Here is a 19,440-nt window from a genome sequence, read left to right as displayed (position 1 = left end):
TAAATCTATTTTAAAAAAGGGACCGTTTTATCTATCTATCTATCTATCTATCTATCTATCTATCTATCTATCGACATGATATCAGAACACATTTACCTTATCATTTATTAGGGACTGTTCCTTACATTTTAGAGGAGGGGATGGCTGGGGTGTGACTTCTTTTTTTGAAATTTAATTATTATTTATTCTTTTTTGTCTGTCTGTCATGCCTTATTGATCTTGTTTATATTTTCTGGATGTTTAACTGATTTTAATTGACTTTTTTTCCCGCTGTGAAGCGTTTTTTTTTCCCCTTACTTTTTACATTTTACATTACAACATACATAACAAACACTTTTTTGGGATACAACCGATTATCAAAATGGCTCCAAACTGATACAGTTAGATCAAATATGTATTTTAACATCTGATTTAACCTAAAAGTTAGGCACATATTTCTTATACAACAGTTATTTCTGACCAAGCAGTTTGATTGGATGTATATACAGTATAACATCGCAGGGACTTTTAACTCTGCATGTATCACTCTGCTTCACAGCTGTTCCAAATTGTTAATTAGGCCTACATTAACATCAGAGCCCTTTAAGAGATTTATGTTTATTTATGTTTATTCTAGTACACTAATTAACATTAGTGTAGACTGTAGTGTAACCATGACGCGCCTAGTTTGCCATAAAAACCCAACAGAAGAAGAAAAAGAAAAAGTAGTGCAATCATCACGGGAGAAGACTACTCGCAAATAAGACAAAGATCGTCTGAGTAAGCAAGAGGGATCACTCTGTAGTCTTTCACTGGCTACTCCTCGGAACTACAAAAGTAGGTTTAACCTTTACTGAAGAACAGTTAAATAAGTCATAATGTCAATGACCCTGTGGCACTAAAGTTTAAAATACACACTCCCTCCCCGTCTATCTATCTGTCTGTCTCTGTCTATCTATCTATCTGTCTATCTGTCAATCTATCTATCTATCTATCTATTCTATCTTCAGTTCAGTTAATTCAATTCAGTACAAAAAACATATAACAGGATATGATGACAAAACATAAATAACATGAAATATGATATAATACATGTAAAATAAATGTCATCACAATATATTATCTTGATTCTATTGACAACAAAAATATGTTTGCTGATATCAGAAAACAACACGATTTTGAATCAACACGTCTTAAAGATGATGATATGTATATTTATCTATCTTTGTTGTTCACAATTTAAAGGAACAGCTTAACTTGTTGACATTGCGTGTTTTTAATGGGTTTTTTTACTTAAATTTTACACTGAGATAGAGTTCATTAAAGGAATTTGATTTTAGCAGCTCATTTTTGAGGGAACAAATGCTATTTTGTCTTTTGAAAGTCAATTTTTTTTATCATTATCTCTGACATCTACAATAAACTGTTTGCTTTGTATTAAAGCATCCCTACAGCTGTATGTGGGCAATAAAAGATCAAGAATCAACTCAGATGGGATGTACGTTGGAAAAGTTTATTCTGAAATGAACAGAGTGACAATAAATAAAACTTTTCAGGGAAGGCTTTTGGCGGTCTTTCCACCACCAATCTCCAGCACCTTTGGCATTGCTGGGCCAGTGATGGCGTGACTGAATGAGGTGGCGGTGGGAAGGGAGGGATCTACCCTCACTTGATGAGCGGTCATCCCTTCTCCCCCGTTCCTCACCCCATGCGGCGAGTGGAGACACGCCCCGGTTGGAGTTGAGGCCAAGTGATGGGAGGTCTACAATGAAGAGGTGATGGTGGTGATGTCCCGAGAGAGGAGGGTTGGAGACGAAATGGAAAGAAAAACAAAATAAACAACAAGATGGGTTCGCTTCAACATCCCTTGTACATAGTCCTTGTCTTTCCTTGGTTGGTCTTTGGTACAGTGTAGATGTCCTGAACACTGTTGGGCTGTCTGTAGGTGAACTACAGTTTCTTCAGCACTCCTACTGCTGGCCTCTTACACAGACATGATGTGCTTGACGAAAGCTGGAGAAAGAAACCCACAAACAAGGTTAAAACCTTATTTATCAAAAAGTAAAAAAAAGAAAGGCATTAAAGGAAATTTAAGCTTACCCTCATAGTGCACACTGCCGTTCTCGTCCTCCTGACCAGCCATAAGGGCATCAATCTCGGGCTCAGTCATCTTCTCTCCTGTAGACGCATGAGGATCCATGTCAGACTCTCCATTTCACACACATGCTCACACACCGTGCCTGCTAAGCAAACTATATTTGTGCGCTTCTATATTTGGGGAGCTCACCCAGAGTGGACAGCACGATACGCAGCTCAGCGCCCATGACTGTGCCGTTGCCCTCCTTGTCGAAGACGCGCAGACCCTCAACGTAGTCGTCATAGGTACCCTTTGGAAGGGCATCAACCTCCTTCAGCATGGGAAGGAAAGCGTCGAAGTTGAGCCTCTTGTTGGCCATGTCTGGTGGAAAATGTCACACGAAACGCACTATAAACCACCACAGACCTCTCCGCTGTGCTCACTAACATGACAAACGCTATCTTGAGCTACTGTAACGCTATGTTTTAGCATTTACCTTTATCTCATAATTATTTGTCTTTAAGCTTTGTATACGATTGTCTGTATGGAAGCCAATAAGAGACAAAAGTATTTTGATATTAAAAGCCACTAAATAGGTTATTGTGAAATCTAAACACCTCTGAATTTAAAGCACTGAAATATTTCACTTTAAAATAACATTAATCTAAATGTATTTGTTCTGATTACACCTCTTTGGAAATAAAATATGAAATTTCTTATTTTTTTCCTCAATGCTCACTAATTCAGATCTGAAAATTCAAGTTTCAGAATTTAAAAAAAAAGATTCAAAGCACTAAAATTTGGTTAGTCAAATTCAGAAAATTTAAGTCAGTTTTTTTTTATTCTGAAACTTAAATATAAAACATATATTTAGAAAAAAGACGTTTCTTAATTTGCAGTTTTAAATGCTGAATTTGAATATATTTTTCATCAGTGTCCACAAATTCAGATCCAAAAATTCTACATTAATAATTTAAAAAAACAGATTCATGTTGCTAAAATCTAATTGGTCAAATCTAATGCATAAATGATTTGATTAAGTAAAAAATCAGTTAAATCCACTTTTTAATTACAAGGATGTGAATACAGAACTTTCAGATATATGGTTTTTCAAAGGAAAATATTTCAAACCTGTGAATTTAATGGTATTTAAAGGGGAACTTTGCCAATTTTCAAAATGCATAGACTATATTTAAATAAATTTCAATACTGCGTATAGAAGTTATTAAAATCAAAATACTCTTGTCTCTTGTTTGCTTCCTATATCTGCATTTTGCATGCATGCAATGGGATCTCACCATCAGCGGTGGGGTTGCCCAGAATCTTTGTAACGTCCTTGTTGGTGGGGTTCTGGCCCAGAGCGCGCATGATATCGGCCACCTGGTTGAAGGCCACCTGGTTGTCACCAACTCTGTCAAAGAGGCCAAAAGCCTCCTTGAAGTCTGTTCAGGAAGAGAGAGGAGAGAACTTTGAGTTAAAAAATGGACAAAAAGGTCATAAGGACAAAAATATTTGATGTCCTCAGTTGTAGCACTCACAAAACTTAAGTGAACTACAAACTATGTCATAGTAGCGCAGAAAGAAAGACCTAAATTGCAAATTTGTAAAGGCTATTGGACATGAAAAGAATCCTTATCTTGCTCTCATTAAGTTGAATTTGATTTGTCTGGTATGTCTGTAATGTTTTTTTTGTGCCCGTCACATCCATCGCCTTTGGGTTTTCTATTCTTCAGAGTTCTCAGTCGGCTATGGCTGCTATGTGATGCCACACTGCTGGGAGGATCAAAGACAGCAGAAGCCGCATACTTCCGTCATTGTCCGTGGATAATTGGAAACGACAGCTGTATCCAAGCAGCGAAGGGGAAGGTACCGAACAAAGATTCTACGAATCCTACCAGGAAGCCAACTCAAAGTGACCTTTTTGACAGATTAATGGTCTGAACAGCAGCAGGAGGAACAGCTGTACCTTCTACCCCCTCCACCCCCTCCACTCCCGCCCTCTCTGACCCCCCTCTCCATTCCTGCCTCCGCTTGCATTTGAGTGGCATTTAGGGCGACATCAGGAGCAAACTGATACACCCTGACAGACGAACTCAAGCCATATAGAGGCATGGCCGCATGTCCTGCTCGAGTTAAACATAAGAATGCTGACTGCGTTGTAATCAACACCTTGTCATGCATGTTGTGCATGCGTTTCACCGTAGTATAAATGTACAAAGATGTGCAGAAGCAGCGCTTTTTTCTTTTTGGGTGCAAAGCAAATTGAAAGTCTATATGAAGCAATTAACTTGACAGGAAGTACTTTTGCCTCCAACTCTAAGATGCTGAATTTGGAAATTTTGTGTGAATACAAGAACGACAGATCTGTACAAAAAAAAAGTTCCATACACAATATTGGTGCCTTCCACCAAAGAGAGGGTAATGTTTATAGAGGGCACATCTTTCAGCAGTGAACAAAAGGGTTAGTGGAGGGCGCTCAGAGATCACGGTTTGAATTCCTCGTGTAACAGGACGCCATCAAGCTTGCATCTTAAACCTTGACCCTTGGATTAACGCTTCGGCAGCGTGAGAGCCACAAGACAAGGCTAGGTCGGCTTAGAATAGACATATCTCGAATTCTCCTCGACAACTGGACAAGTCCATGGAATGGCATGTCCTATGACAGTCTTTGTGAAATTTATTCATCCCTACTTCCTCCTTTTAGGAGTTAATTTGGACTAAAGGTTTAAGGGGCAAGAGGCTACTCCGCATTGATTTAGTGTGACAATAAATATTCAATGCTATGGAAAGTTTGGGGGCATAATGTCCGGATCCTCACAACATTTTTTTTTTAAAATGTCAAACTATTTGTGAGTGAATCTTGCCATTTTTGTCACTTACCCTCAATCTGGTCCGCTGAGAACTCGGTCTGTCACGTGAAAATACACAAGAACGCACATATAAACAAACAAATACGCAGATTTACGCACACACACAGGGAGAACACAGAAAAATGAATGAGTGTAAAAGTTGCACACACAAAATCCAGAATTTATTGCTGCAAACTGCCCAAAACTACACTAAACATATGTGATTGATGATGTTACTATAGGTTCTTAAATTTAACTCTGATAGAAATGTGGATGTATTTTAAGGTGGTGGTTCCAGGCCACTTCCAACTTTGAACTTGTATCACAATTTACAATAGACAAGCTTTTAAGAGCAAAAAAGTGCCAGTCTTGATTTCTCCTTCCTATCACGATTTCATTGATGCCAATTAAGTCCAGATTTTGAGCTTATTTTCAAGAGATGGTATCCAAACCCATGCCACAAATAATTATCCCTTGTAGAAAAAAAGTATCTCCATCTGCCCAACCAGAGGGTCCAAAAACACAACCATGTACACACCATTTTGGAGAGGAGGAGCTGGAGGAGCGGAAAGAAAGGAGAGGTGAAGAAAGCTGAAGTCCCAAGACAGAGTGGTCCTGAGCCATGGTCAAAGCCCCCTCTTATTTATCCCGGGAACGCGACGTCACGTATGCTAATGAGGTGGATCAGATGACACGTTGGAACATCTTTAACTTTCTTAGGGCAAACGGAAAGAAGAGCCATGCGCCGCGCGCAGTGGGAGTAGGCCTTTAGAAGGGGACAGGGGTATTTTTAGAAGGCCAAAGAAGTGTGTCAAGACTTCATGTCCTGTGTCTTAAGATTTCAAACTGATTAATTTCTATAAAGACAAAATGCTTACACTGACTTAACATTTAAAGTTTGCTTCTTTTTTCTCAACTGGAAGAGATATGCAGTTGAACAGTGTCAGAGAGAATGCAGAAAACTCGGTGGCCCACTTCAGACGGGCTCCAGCAGAGAGCTCCTTTACAATGTGGTATTTTTAAACAGTCGGAGTGCTCCTCCTCTTATGGTGAAATATCAGCAGGGCAAAACCATCTGAAAAGTCGATTCCAAGCAGACAGGTGTTAAAAAACGTCAACTTTGAGTGGCAGTTTATTTAAGACCTTTTTATATGTTTATAATGCTACTGTATGAGGTAAATGGACATTACCTTTCATCAAAAAAAAAATCACAGAATCAATGCACCTCATCAACTACAACCTATTAGTAAGAGATACATCCCAAAGTTAATGTTTTTAATAGTTAAATTGAGCACAATAATGCAACTGAGAGAAACTGAGGTTATAAAGTGATAATGATAGGTTAAGTTAGCCAGAAGTAAAGACTTAATAGCATAATCTTTGCAGGTTAAATGAACCAAGCACGGAGCTGCTTCACAGAGCTCTCCATGGTGCTGATGACAATATCAAAAGGAATCTGTTATAATGCAGTGAATGCATAAAAATTAACTTTGCAAAATAAAACTATGCAAAATCAAGAAAATGCAAAAAAATGAAGAAAATTTTTATACTTACTTTGATGTGACTGAGTAGAAATGATGGTTCCTGTCAGATTTTTGTTGAGAGCGCTGTAGATCCTCCGGTGTTTATCACTCTGTTTACTCTCACAGAGCGTTCATTCTTCAAAATATATACAGCAGCTTGACAATGACTCAACTCAAGTTCCGACTTACTTCCGTTGCACGCTGTCTATAGGCATTAACACGTTCAAATAACACGGTTTAAGACCTTTTAAATATGACTTTTAATAAAATTCAAGACCAAACTTGAACAGTGAGGTAAAATGATATTGCTGATAATCTCTGTGCTTGCCGCTCTGCACAGAAAAAAAATAAACTAACAATGCTGACTCTATGCATGACCTAAATGCATAGAGGGGGTGAAATTAGGGCCACTGTGCACATACAGGTGTCAAAGTCAAAGTCTATTCCCCTTACAAATAGTGAGTCCCTCCTGTTAAAATGATGTTTCTTGTAGGGCAGACACCAGAAATTCTTGTGATCACATGACTAAAAAACAAGACTCATTTGATCTGACTTTGAGAAAATGTTATGCTTTTTTAAGGTCTTTTACTGGTAAATGTGTATTTAAGATTTTATTTTATTTTGCGCTAAAAATCTTTTTTGTTGTCCCTCAATGAGCTTCCTTTAAATTTGGGGGTTGGCAGGGGCAGCACAAACCGCACCCCAACCATCTCCCGATTTTTTGTTTTTATAATTATGTTTTTGACAGTCAGGACAAGGACACTGGAGAGCATTAGAGTAAACAAAAATGATACGGCAAGCCATCCAGTGACAAGCACAAACAGGAATAGACATTTGCAAATCTGCATATATACTCTGACTGTTATTCATTACCATTGTTTTTTAGTTATGTTGTTTATTTGTGTTATTCTTTTTCTGTAAATATGAAACATAATAATCATATTAATCACTGTATTATATTTTATTTTTATTAACGGGGGGAATTAACGTGAAAGTTTCCCAAGGGTGTGAAACGTTTGTGGTCTAGCACTGCTTCAATGTTTCTTACGAATGGAAAAAATATGATGTTTTTGTATCTGTATTAGCTTTGTTGTCAAAAATATGGGACTTCTTCATGTCATATTTTCCAACTATTTGCTAAAAATGCAAAACATTTATGATAAAACATTTAATCTGTGTACACATTGATGCTGACCCACAGATTTTCACTGCATTAGAGGTTAAATTACACTGTATGAGATTCAGTCTGTACCAAAAATATCTAGCTCTGCAGTTCCAAAACAAGCTTCTGATGGCCACTGCATATGATACTCACTATGATAATGTTTTGGGCTTTTTTTTTCTAATAACCTCATAAAAAATAGATACTAGTGAATGACTGTTGCCACAGTATTACTCACATAATTTCTGACTTGCTGCACATTTTTTGCACAATGTCTGTATATGATTTTATGCAGCGTTCAAAAGTCTTTTGCTGCTAACTAAAAAATGTAAAATTGTAAGAATGTAGTTTTGAAGTAACACTTTCTTCTTGCAAAGTTTGTTCAAATGACACAGCTGAGAGGAAGAGAAAATACGCTCAGAGGTAACGTGCACAGGATTAGATAACGCACTCGTGTGTGTGTGTGCGTGTGTGCGTGTGCTGCCAGACTGCACGGATGAGAACGGTTATATCCTACAGCTACAGAACTGACGGAAAAGAGTTGGAGGCCGTTTGTGAGACTGAGTGAACTGCAGAGAAAGACACCACTCCCCTGGACAGATGAGCTCTATTTTTACTCCCATTCCTGCTGGAGGTGTTTGGTTTCTCCTACGCTGGCTGCGGAGGTGGGGGTGGAGAAAATGAACGCTCCTCAAGACTTACTAGTACAGTAACTACCCTTTAGGCCTCTAAAACTCCTGCTGACGTCAGGTCATGGAGGGGCACGGGCAGGGGGCTTAAAAAAGAGCGGTGGCATTGTGTCGTCGCTTGGTTTTCAGGAGTGTTACGTGAGCCTTATTTGGAATAGAGCAGAGCAGTTGAGCCAAGTTAAGTCAGAGGATTTTAGACACTTGCCACTGTGACACGGCTTCTTTTGAGAGCTTTAAACTGACAGTTTACAAACACAGAGATATCACGTCTCCTGAATTTCTGTCACCTCAGAGTTTAAAAGGCAATTCCTTCAAGTGAAAGAAAATCACGCCACAGACATTTCTATTCCGTCTTGTAAGCAGGATTATATCTCTACTGAATATAAAAAACTAAAATTTGATTAACATAAAATTTGACTGTCAAATAATCTAATAATCTGGTCAAGTGACCGAGGTGAACAATTGCAACATTAATTCACAAGGTACAGACTCTCTGCTGTCCCCTTGTGGCTTTTCTATGGAAGCAAATATGAGACACAAGTATTTTAATTTTAACAGCCACTGAATACTTAATACTAAAGTATGTTTTGAAATATTTTACTCTGAAATTCATGAATGTTTTTTTTATGTTAAAAAAAGTTTTTTTTTTTAAATTCTCATAATTTTAATTTTTATATCTTTAATAATGGAAAAACTATTTTCAAATTCAGCTTTTAAAATTGAAAATCAAGAAATTTCATATTTAAATTTCAAAGAGTTGAATTTATAAAAAAAATACAAATACTTATGGACATGATACACGATTTTCAGAGTAAAATGTTTAAATGCTATGAATTACTTAAATAAAAATTTAAATATATAGTATTCTGTGGCTATTAAAATTTGAATACTTATGTCTCTTATTTGCTTCAATACATTTCCCTGCTGCTGTACACTCACAAAGAGAAGCAGGAGCTACTGGAATTCATCACAAAGCGACAGCTGTACAAAGACACATGGTTTATTGCTCAGACAGTGCAAAGGACAGGCAACAGTTTACACTCCGGGGTTAATCCCTTAACACATGGCACAGCTTGTACTGTATTATATTTAGTGCATTGTTCCCAGATTTGCCGTTGGCTCTGAGAAAGAAAACAGAATAGCGAACTAAAAGCATCCATTTCCCTAGTTTTTACATATCAATCTCAGAGAATAATAGAATAAGCAGTTGTTAAGTCTTTCCAAAATATCATTTAGTTTTGCCACAATTTTATGTTTTGACAGCCAGAGACTGAAACCTTCAAAGACGTCACAATCTGAGCAACAGCCATGCAAGAATTTAATTAATACACCAAAATCAAAAAGCGACTCAAGCTTTCAGCTCTGACATGTCTTTGAGACAATTATGTAGTTGCAATGTATCAGCTGTATCCCTGTTAATGACATGTAAAGTTCCCAGAAGAGAAGAGCAGGAAAAACGTGGCGTGGTGTCGTGTTGCTTTGAATGTGTTGTGTTTCCATGCGTGAGTGTGTGACAGAGAGCAGAGGCATCCTCCTTGTTATATCTTCCCAAAGTGTTGGTGGTGAGGACTACCTGTGGAGAAACTTCTACACCTCAAAGGCTGGGAACCTCGCTCTCATTGGCTCCAGAAGGTCGGCCAGGAAGTAGATGGTGCCGGCCATGCCTGTGAACAGCAATTGAAGCAGTGAGTTTATAGCTACAGTGGTGAACAATAGGACAAAGACACAATATTATACAGTAAAATAGCCACACAAAAAATATTATACCATTTTATAGCCTGTAGCTCCAGAGAAAGCAGGTATTAGCAGTGTATTATTTTTCATTTAAAGGTGTATTTACAAGAGTTTTTGGCTTCTTGTTTTAAAATTAAAGCCCTCAAGCTCCCAATGTGTATGGTGCAAGTGCATTAAGGACATATCCAACTCCAATTTTTCTAGTTAAGCGGCACATAATCTGGGTTCAAAGTAAGGCACAGGGGGCAGAGGGGTTGGATTTAGTCTGTTTATTAATTGTAGGCGTGTTAAGGTTGTAACATTAATTCAACCAATCAGACTGTCATCTACCGTTAAAAACCATGTGCACCGCCTGCACCTGGTGTACTGCTATTTACATGGTGGATTTGCACATTTGAACAGAAAGCAGTCTACTGCTGAGAGTAACACCTGCGCCACACTGCCTGTGTGAGCAGTATGCTGGCTCCCTCGCTGAGCTGCTGCAGCTTGCATGCTTGTGATGTTCACACAGACCAGTGTTGCTGCTGTGACGCTACCTGCTGCAGTAATCACTGTATTTCCACAAGCCATTACTCCACTCATTTATGAAAGTCATGCAAGCCACTGTATTGTCAACAGCATTACAGCATGTAAACAATATTTCATAATAAAAAGCTCTTTGTTAACAAATGAAGGGATTCTGTCCACAGAAAGGTTGTCAGAGGGCTATAGATACAATGAAACTTTAATGAAAGGTGGTATAATGTCAAAATGATTATCAAAAGACCATTTTCACTGTCTAATTTTGATAAAACCGTGCACAGGACACAAAAAACATGGATGTAACTTCTATTCTCTAGATGTTCTGCAGCTGTGCTGCAGGCTGTGTGGCCCGGCCTTCATACAGTAAGTAATGTCATCTGTGTGTGTCTCTGTATGTGTAATGAGCAGAATATACACACGCTGTGAACCTGCCTATGTCGACGCATCTTCCTACTTCCAGACCAGGTTTTAACTGGTCAATGGAACAATTGCTTTCTGTTGCCTCAAAATAAAAATTTGCCAACAATGCGCCTGACCTCATCTTATTTTTAACACCTACACACCCAAGGGCACACAGTTGGGCACAAGGAGATTTGCATTTGACACAATGCGGCTGCTGGCCATGAAAGTGACAACTGCATTAGTAAGAAATAAGCATGGATAATTGCACTGCCCTGTGCACCACTTTTTTGTCAGGTGTAAGATAGAGCTCTACCTTTTGACCTGGTCTTGTTTTTTATGTTTTACAAATAATGGAGTATTTTAAAAATACAAACTTACTCCACATTTAAGAATCTTGTTTTTGAAATATTTTTTAAGCCCTGTCAAATACCAACCACAAAAAAACTAAAAAACAAATAAAATACATACTTCAAATAAAAGGAACAGACATACTGCCAGGCTCTGATAAAAGTTTTGCAGAGGCTCCATATTTGAAGTTATGAAGTCAAGGAAATGTCATTGTGTACTTTAGAATATCAGGTTGGCTTTGAGTAAAAATAATAGCACAAAAAAGCTCACATCTAGAATTTTCTTACCTGTAGTTTGATGCTAAGTTCCAGATTTATACATTTATTTAGGTATTTATTACTTTTCATCTGATATTCAGTGATCCAGATTTATGTAAGTATAAATTATTTTGACTCACATGTTCACTTCAATAGTTATTCAGTCTCTAATAAAGTTGCAATTCCCAATGCTTTCACTGTGTGTGTGTGTGTGTGTGTGTGTGTGTGTGTGAGTGTGTGTGTGAGAGAGAGAGAGAGAGAGAGAGAGAGAGAGAGAGATATTGGCCAATTACCCGGCTAAATACTTTTTCCTGCTACAAACTGTTGTTATTATAATGACCCTATCAAAATCTATTGTTAGTCGACCTCTAGTCTGTAGTTTGGGGTTTTTTCAAATATGCACATAAATACAGAAAACTATGAACAATGTCAACGTGTTTTATATTTAACAACACTCATTGCCATTAAGTCAAACCATTAGCTGTGACAGCAACAAAATCTGTACATAATCAGCAAAATTTCTCTTTTTTTGCAGGGCTGTTTCCTGTGCATACTTAAATGGTGCATAACTTAATTTTCAAATGGTCTAATCATATTTAATAAGCTCTTTTCTATAATCATGTTTTGGTAACTAACCAAGTAAAATAACAGAATATTTTTGGCAAGTGGGACATTGTCATCACAAATTACCTTCAAAAAGTGAGTAGGGAGTGTCTGGTGTTCTGCATCCATGTTTGCCGTAGTTCATGCACCAGTCAGCAAACTGCAGAGACAGAGAGAGACAGTGTCATAAAAACATTCCCATCCCATCACAACAGTGAACATTAGCCGATGCGTCTCAGGAGAATAGAGAGCAATGTCAACAACTGCTAAAAATTGTGCTCCTCTCGGTGAAATCCCAGCATCTGTCGAGGTATCACATTATGACCACAATGTCACTCTGTTGCGCTGGGAGCGTGTAACAGAGCTTAGAGAAGACATCTGAAGAGTCTATTTCCATCCTCTATGAATAGATTCATATTAATGATGGTACACGTGGGACTTGTGCCACCTGGAGTGCATCCAAGGAGAGCTCGCCGCCAGCCCCGCTCAGGCCGCTTTGACGCAGACTCGCACCGACAGCCACCAACCTATTGTCAATAAACATAAAAGGCCCTGCCTCTCACATGTCCCCTGTTTCTGGAATAATTTTCGATTGTAAGGCTGGCGAGGGGCCAACTGTGCTATGATTGGTTGCCCTTTGAGCTAAGTTTAATTTGACTTTCAGATCTTGCATCAAAGTCAGAGAGGAGACAAGGAAAGATGCAAAATAAAGCCTAAAAACAAAAACACAAAATTACTTCTATCTGTTATGGCATTATACTCCTAGAAACACAGGGGGTCAGAGGGTGGTTCAGAAGAGTAATGAATTTACTTCAGGGGAAAAAAAGATGTTTTTTTCTGAATTAAAGATAAAACAGTCAAGAAAAAAGTCAGAAAAGGGCAAATTTTTGTAATGAAAACTTTTTTCAGAATTCTGTGATAATAATCATAATAATTTGTAAAAAAATATATATACTGTATATTGTGATCTTCATTTAACCAGAAAAACTAAAAAAAAAAAAAAATCTCTTTTTCAAGAGTGTCCTGGCCAAAACAGGCAGCAGATGTTACATATCAACTTTTATATTATTATTAAACTCACAGAGAGGCATTTAAAAATCTGGGCCAGTAGGGGAATTTTAATCTTTTTTTTTCATTTTTTATTTTCTTTATCTTTATCCTAAATAAATCCTAATAAAATCAAGATATTATTCAACATTTAAGACAGATGTTTGGACAAATATTTTTCTTTTTTAAATGTAGATTTTAAATTATTTGTGCTGTTACATCTAAAAATATAAAAATACAGTGCTCCTTAAATTCTCAGGCAACAATCTTTTTCTTATTCAAGTATTGCATGTTACGTATAAAATAGTAGTATATATGTGTTCCTATAAAGAAGTAGGCACTTAGGAAATGTGGCTATTAGAGTTAGTTAAGTTAACAGGTAAGTACAAGTATAAGTTAAAGGACAATATTAGGTCAGTGGTAGGTTTAAAGATTCGTAACATCAGAAATATGGACTTACACAGGAAGACTTCAACTCATTTTGACAAAAATACATTAAAAGATGAATAAATTAAATCAGATAAAATGTTTGAGGCAATCGTGAACTTACCAATACAAATGTGAGACTATTTAATGACATTTTAGGCCCTATATTTATCAAATTGCCAGTTGGGACATTTTAAGACTTTTAAAGGACCTACAAATGCCCTGTCCTTTCGTGGTACTAACACAAGAAGTGATTGTGATCATTCAAACAGCTGCTGCACTGTGTCAATGATGTAAACTGAGTACATAATACAGTCTCTTGTGTGCTCTCACCATGCAGGCTCTGTAAAGGTGCTTGGGGTCCTGTGTTTGCCGGTAGAGGGCCAGGAAGGTGTACGCGTTCCCCGCCGCACCGTGACACAGCCCATAGCCCTTCTTCAGCAAACCGTAGTGCCACACCACCTCTCCACACTGCAGGGCGTCCTCCAGGTACTGGGGTACTCCGAAGGCCTAGGACGAGGGACAAAGACGAGGAGAAAAAGAGACATTTAAATGCAGGAATTTATGGTTTCATATACTGTAATGGCAATGACAATGGCAGAATGTGTCCGTTCTGTTTTCTAGTAAATTGTGGTGTCCACAATTTTTAAAATTAAAAACTTTTTTCTTGATAATGTGCTTTTCCTTGTAAGAATGTCCGTGCAGAAATATGACAAAAAGAAACATCTGTTGTCAGTAAAACCAAAGCATTTTCTGCACTACTATTATTTTGAAATAAGAAATGGAAAAAAAAGTCTTCACTAAATTCATATAAATCACTTGACATGACAAGCAGCACTATATACATACAAAGTCCACACTGAATTAGCTGAAACTAAAATAAAAACTGACAAAACTTCACCACAGGATGGCACTGTAGCTCTGTAAATGAACTCCCCTCTTATTCTCAAAACACTGCTACTCATTGAATGATATTTTGTAACTATATATAAATGTATCACCTTTTCCTAAAAGTCTTCAGTATTCATTTCTGTCCTCAGTGTTTACCTTGTACGCCTGCAGGAGCATGTAGACGACACCCGGGGAGCCGTGGCACCAGTGCACCAGCAGGTCCCGATCATCCCCGATGCAGGGAGGGTAGTTTCCTGTGGGGAACTTGAGACGGCAGACGTGGTCGACGCTGGGCTTCACCAGGCTGTGGATGTTCTCCACACTGACAAAGCCGGGCTGTGAGCGAGACATCGGAACATGTTTACAGAGGATGAAAGGTGAAAGGAACAGGTGGCAACTTTTGTCTACAACAGCTTGAGTTAGTGTTGCAACAGATTAATGGAGCTATTCCACAAACTTGCAGGCTTGCCTTGACTCGCTTTGACTCAGCGCTTCAGTCCAGCGCGGCAGGAATTTGTGTCTCCACAACAACAGGTCTACCAGCTTGACGGTGTTTCTTTAACTGATGACGGCTTGTCTTGAGTGATGACGTTTAAAAGCAGCAGGCTGATCCACAGCACAAGTCCTGTTTTTTTTGCCCAAAGCATTTTTCTATCACCCAGCATGGCATTGAGCATATGTAAACGTTTCTCAATGCGCCTTTATCTGTGTGTTATGTACTGAGGCTGGCCAACAACATCTACACTAGTGAAATGTAAGAAAATAAAGTATTTTTTTCCCGCAATTTATCAAATACAAAAATTCGAACAGACATCTGTAAAACATGATATTAGTTCAATACAATACATGTAAACATCACTGCTATATATAGCCTGCTGAAAAAAAAAAAAAAAAAGCAGAAGTAAAATAATAATACATTAGGAAGTAAAATAATAAAAATAAATAAGTTAAAAAAGGGTAGGCCATTTTAGAAAAGTGTCTTGGAAAGTTTACAATTAAAAAAAAAAACACAGTTACATTTATGTAAAAAATATTCGCCAGCAGAATAAAAATGTGTTTCCAAGATATTCATTCTCTCAGTATTAGTGGTCATGTTACTTCAGTAAACAAATGTTACTGGAACCACAAAGAATGCGGACAAACATTTATTATCCAGGGACTCAAAATGACTATATATAACAACTTGTCCAAATTTGATCAATACTTTATTTTTTTTTCAGTTACGCAGTTTTTAGAATTTGTTGTTTGTCTGTTTGTACTCATCTGTCATGTCACCCAATGTATTAAGATCTGCCCTGTCTTACCTTTTCTCATCTGTCTTTTCCTTCTTCCCTAAATTAAAAAAAAATAAATAAATTTGTTTATTAATTTAAAAAAAAGGTACAACCTGCACCTCATTTTGAGCCAGGAAACCCTGATAATATACCCACCAAGTTATGGGTGGCTTTATTTGTTAATAGCAAGTGCATAAGTGTATGTATTTTTACATTTATATCTGGTGATACAGTCTTTCTGTCACATGTGTTACATCTCAGGGAGATATTAAGCAGAATTAAGCTCTATTCAAGATTTCTACATGAACGAAACAGTCTGTTTGTACACAGAGAGCTGTTTTACCTGCATGAGGAAGTAGTAGATGCCAGCCAGGCCGTGGGCGGCACCGACGTACTGCTCCTGATACCACTCGTACATCAGAGGGCTGTGGTTCTGGACCCTGAACTTCCTGCTGAGGTTGTTACCTGACATCAGCACGGCCTCACTGATCTGAAGGGGGAAACAACACATCCCGCCTCACAAACACACGTAATCTGTACAATTGAAAGAAATCAATGGAGACAAATTAGAGCGATTGAACATCAATATGTGCAAGAGTGAGCAAATAAGCACCCAATGGTAAATCAAGATTGCTGAGGGCAGCAACCTAGAAGTTAGAGAAGCTGGATTCGAACCTGAAAGTCTCTAATATTCTTACTTCAGTTTGGGTCACATTCAGGTTGATTTTTAATCACCACTTCCTACATTTTTCTCATTTCTTGAGTCATTTCCAACTCTTTTATCCAATTAGGTTCAACTTCCTCTCTGTTTTTACTCTATAAGATCTCTGTCCACTGTCCAAGAAGTCACAGATGACCAATCCGCCTGTCCTGGGTAAAAAAGTCCCCCTGTATCACCTCACATTATGCTGCTTGGAAGTGCAGTTTATATCACACAGTGCTCTGTCTGTGACCCACCTGCTGGATATACTGCAGCGGGATCTTGTCCTGCCCGAGCTGCTGGTTGATGAAGACGAGGGAGTACAGGTAACCCATCCGGCCATAAAGCAGCTCATCAGGCAGCCCGCCATCACCTTTCACCACACGCTGGTAATACTGCAGCAGTCTGGGAGAGAAGCACAGGGAAAACGCAATTCATGAATCTGGATGACATATGACTACTGCTAGAGATGCACCGATTGATTGGCTGGTAACCGGAATTGGACGATTTTAAGCTGTGACCTGTGATTGACTGGTCATAGCTGGTCCTCTGCCGATCAAAATTACATGCATGCTTTGCACCGTGGTTCATGTCACACGCACAGCTGCACAGACAGTCCCAGACTATTGTGATTACGGTTAAAACCAGGTTCTCATTCCCAGGTCATTAAATACAGTCGCTCTGTCACGGCCCCTTGTTTGTGACTTTATTTCTAAAAAGCGACAAGCAACAAATTTAGCGATTTATTCAGAGCATCAGAGAAAAAGTTGTAATAAATTCCCATGCATGCTCAGAGTAATCACAGTAATCAATCTCCCAAAAAAGTGGAATCTGTGCATCCTTAACTATTGGCCGAATTAAGTATCCACACCAACCTATCACCACTTTGGCTGGTAGTCTTACAATAACACATTTATTGAACAGATACTTCAGAAACAATTTCTGGACTGACCTGTTGATGCATTCATCAGTCTCCTGCGCCCTCTGCAGGCGATGGAAGACCACAGCAGCTATGGCCAGGGGCCCTGCGTCCCCACACAGAAAGGTGACGTCACGACGTCGGGTCAAACACTTTAGACTGCGGCTAACATAGTCCAGAGCTTTCTGAAGCAAGGAGGGGTCCTTGAACACGTTGTGGAGGTGCAGGTAAAGCAGAGCGATGCCTGTGGACAGACACGTGTGTTATCATTACAGAACACATTTTAATAGAGGAAGATAAATAATGATTACAACTATTAGTTGCTGCCCTTATTAAAATAACTTGTACCTTATAACTCTTATTTTATATATTCTATTACATTATAGGATAACAGAAGAAATTGAGGGCTAAAGGAATCATTAATCAATCTGACCACGTCCTTTCTCATGAGCTCTCTTTAATGCTGATGTCATGCCCCTTTAAGGAAAACAAACAGATATTCAGATTCTTCTATTCTTTCTGCCATCACTTTTAAAAGCTGCTGACAGCAGAAATCGATGGTTACATGGTAAACCATTGTTCTGTACGGCACTTTATGACTTGGGTGTTTGACCCATAAGTAGCGACCTGTGTGTTGCTGCTGGGGTTCAGGTTGTCCATCTGTTGATCTGTCGCCACTGACATGGTGGTGTTTTAAATGCTGCTGATTGTGTTTGCCCTCTTTTACGTGACTGGTAGACTGTAAAACTGAATTGCCCTTCTGGGATAAATAAAGTTTTCTAAATCTAAATTATATTGCTTATGATGCAAAGGCAGCAACCTTTTTCTCTTTTAAAAAACCATCTACTATAATGCATATTGAAGCCTTAAAAACACAAAACTATTTTCAAAAGTACATACCAAAAAAATATATCAGACAAAAAAGGGTTAAGGGTGCAGCCATGCTTCTTGACATTGCATACAGTCACATGCAATTCAACGCAACCAAACCAAATGATGTAATTTATATAACTGGTGTGTAATGGTGTCATCACCTGCCCAGCCGGTGTAACTGGTGCAGTCGCTTTGGTCAGCAGACTTCAGCCCATTTTCCATGACAGCTAAAAGCTCGCTGGCCTTGCTGCTCAGCCGCTGTGCAAACTCTGACGTGAGCTGACGGTGCAGAGGATTTTAAATTAACAGGAGCACTGCACATGAACCTACTGCGCACACATACACACTCTTCATACATTACCTTTCCCTGGAAGTCAAACAGCCCCTGTGTGGACGCAGGGTTCCCATCATAGTCATGGTACGGATTCCTCAAGGCTCTCGTATCCATTTCCACAGCTTCTTTATCACTGCTGCACTGCTAAATATCTGCCAGGAAAAACAGCCTCATTAGAGATGATGCAATATATGGCGCAGGAGACAAAGGAGCAATAAATAGCGCTAAAGATAGTGAGTTATCGATGTTTTAACAAAATACAAAGCCACATAACGCAGTCTTCTGTATTGCAGGGACACACACCCACACCATACGCACTAAATAATAACAGCTTAGCTCGCCATTAGCTTAGCAACACCGCTGAAGCTAACGGCTAACATTTGCGCGTGCAAATAGTGCCGTGATAGCGTAACATAACCCATTATACACTCAAAATCTATCATTTCTGTTCAAATCAAAGAGTTAAGATAAAACGTTTCGATTAAAAACAAGTACCTTTGTTGGTGCAGCTCTGTTGATGTTATTAAATCGTCTTCGTCTTCAGATTATACTGCGGCTTAATTAAGGCGCGACTGCCACCTGCTGCTGCGGAGTTGTAGTACTACTACAAATAAAAAACACAAAAAACACAAAGTAGGCTTAAGACAAAAGATGTAAAATAAATACATGAATAAAAATAAATACATAAATAAATAAATTACCTATCCTACTGTCATACCTATATTTAGTACACTTAAAGTACAATGCATACATTTTTAGCCTCTGTATTTCATATATTTTTATTTCTTTCACAGCATACCTTTTTCTTTCTTTTTTTCCCCCAATTTTTAT

The 19,440-nt window shown here is 38.4% G+C and overlaps 2 protein-coding genes across 2 annotated transcripts; both read right to left on the bottom strand.

The window, feature by feature from the left end:
• Window positions 1-1,471: 1,471 nt before the first annotated feature.
• Window positions 1,472-5,544, bottom strand: LOC121962877 (myosin light chain 3, skeletal muscle isoform-like). Its single transcript, XM_042513197.1, is given in 7 exon segments — window positions 1,472-1,992; window positions 2,080-2,157; window positions 2,267-2,437; window positions 3,355-3,498; window positions 4,937-4,964; window positions 5,444-5,493; window positions 5,496-5,544. Coding segments are annotated over 7 exon segments (534 nt in total). The 5' UTR covers window positions 5,530-5,544; the 3' UTR covers window positions 1,472-1,963.
• A 3,714-nt stretch (window positions 5,545-9,258) lies between these two features.
• lancl1 (LanC antibiotic synthetase component C-like 1 (bacterial)) lies at window positions 9,259-19,200 on the bottom strand. Its single transcript, XM_042513367.1, has 10 exons — window positions 19,105-19,200; window positions 18,637-18,761; window positions 18,437-18,554; window positions 17,436-17,646; window positions 16,741-16,888; window positions 16,127-16,273; window positions 14,666-14,845; window positions 13,952-14,128; window positions 12,233-12,305; window positions 9,259-9,943 (listed from the first exon to the last, which is right to left on the bottom strand). The coding sequence occupies exons 2-10, from the start codon at window positions 18,721-18,723 to the stop codon at window positions 9,867-9,869; spliced, it is 1,218 nt and encodes a 405-aa protein (XP_042369301.1). The 5' UTR covers window positions 18,724-18,761; window positions 19,105-19,200; the 3' UTR covers window positions 9,259-9,866.
• Between the last annotated feature and the right edge of the window lie 240 nt (window positions 19,201-19,440).

This window comes from Plectropomus leopardus, chromosome 24 (genome assembly GCF_008729295.1).
Source record: "Plectropomus leopardus isolate mb chromosome 24, YSFRI_Pleo_2.0, whole genome shotgun sequence".
Taxonomy (NCBI): Eukaryota; Metazoa; Chordata; class Actinopteri; order Perciformes; family Serranidae; genus Plectropomus; species Plectropomus leopardus.
This window is presented reverse-complemented; position numbering and strand designations above follow the sequence as displayed.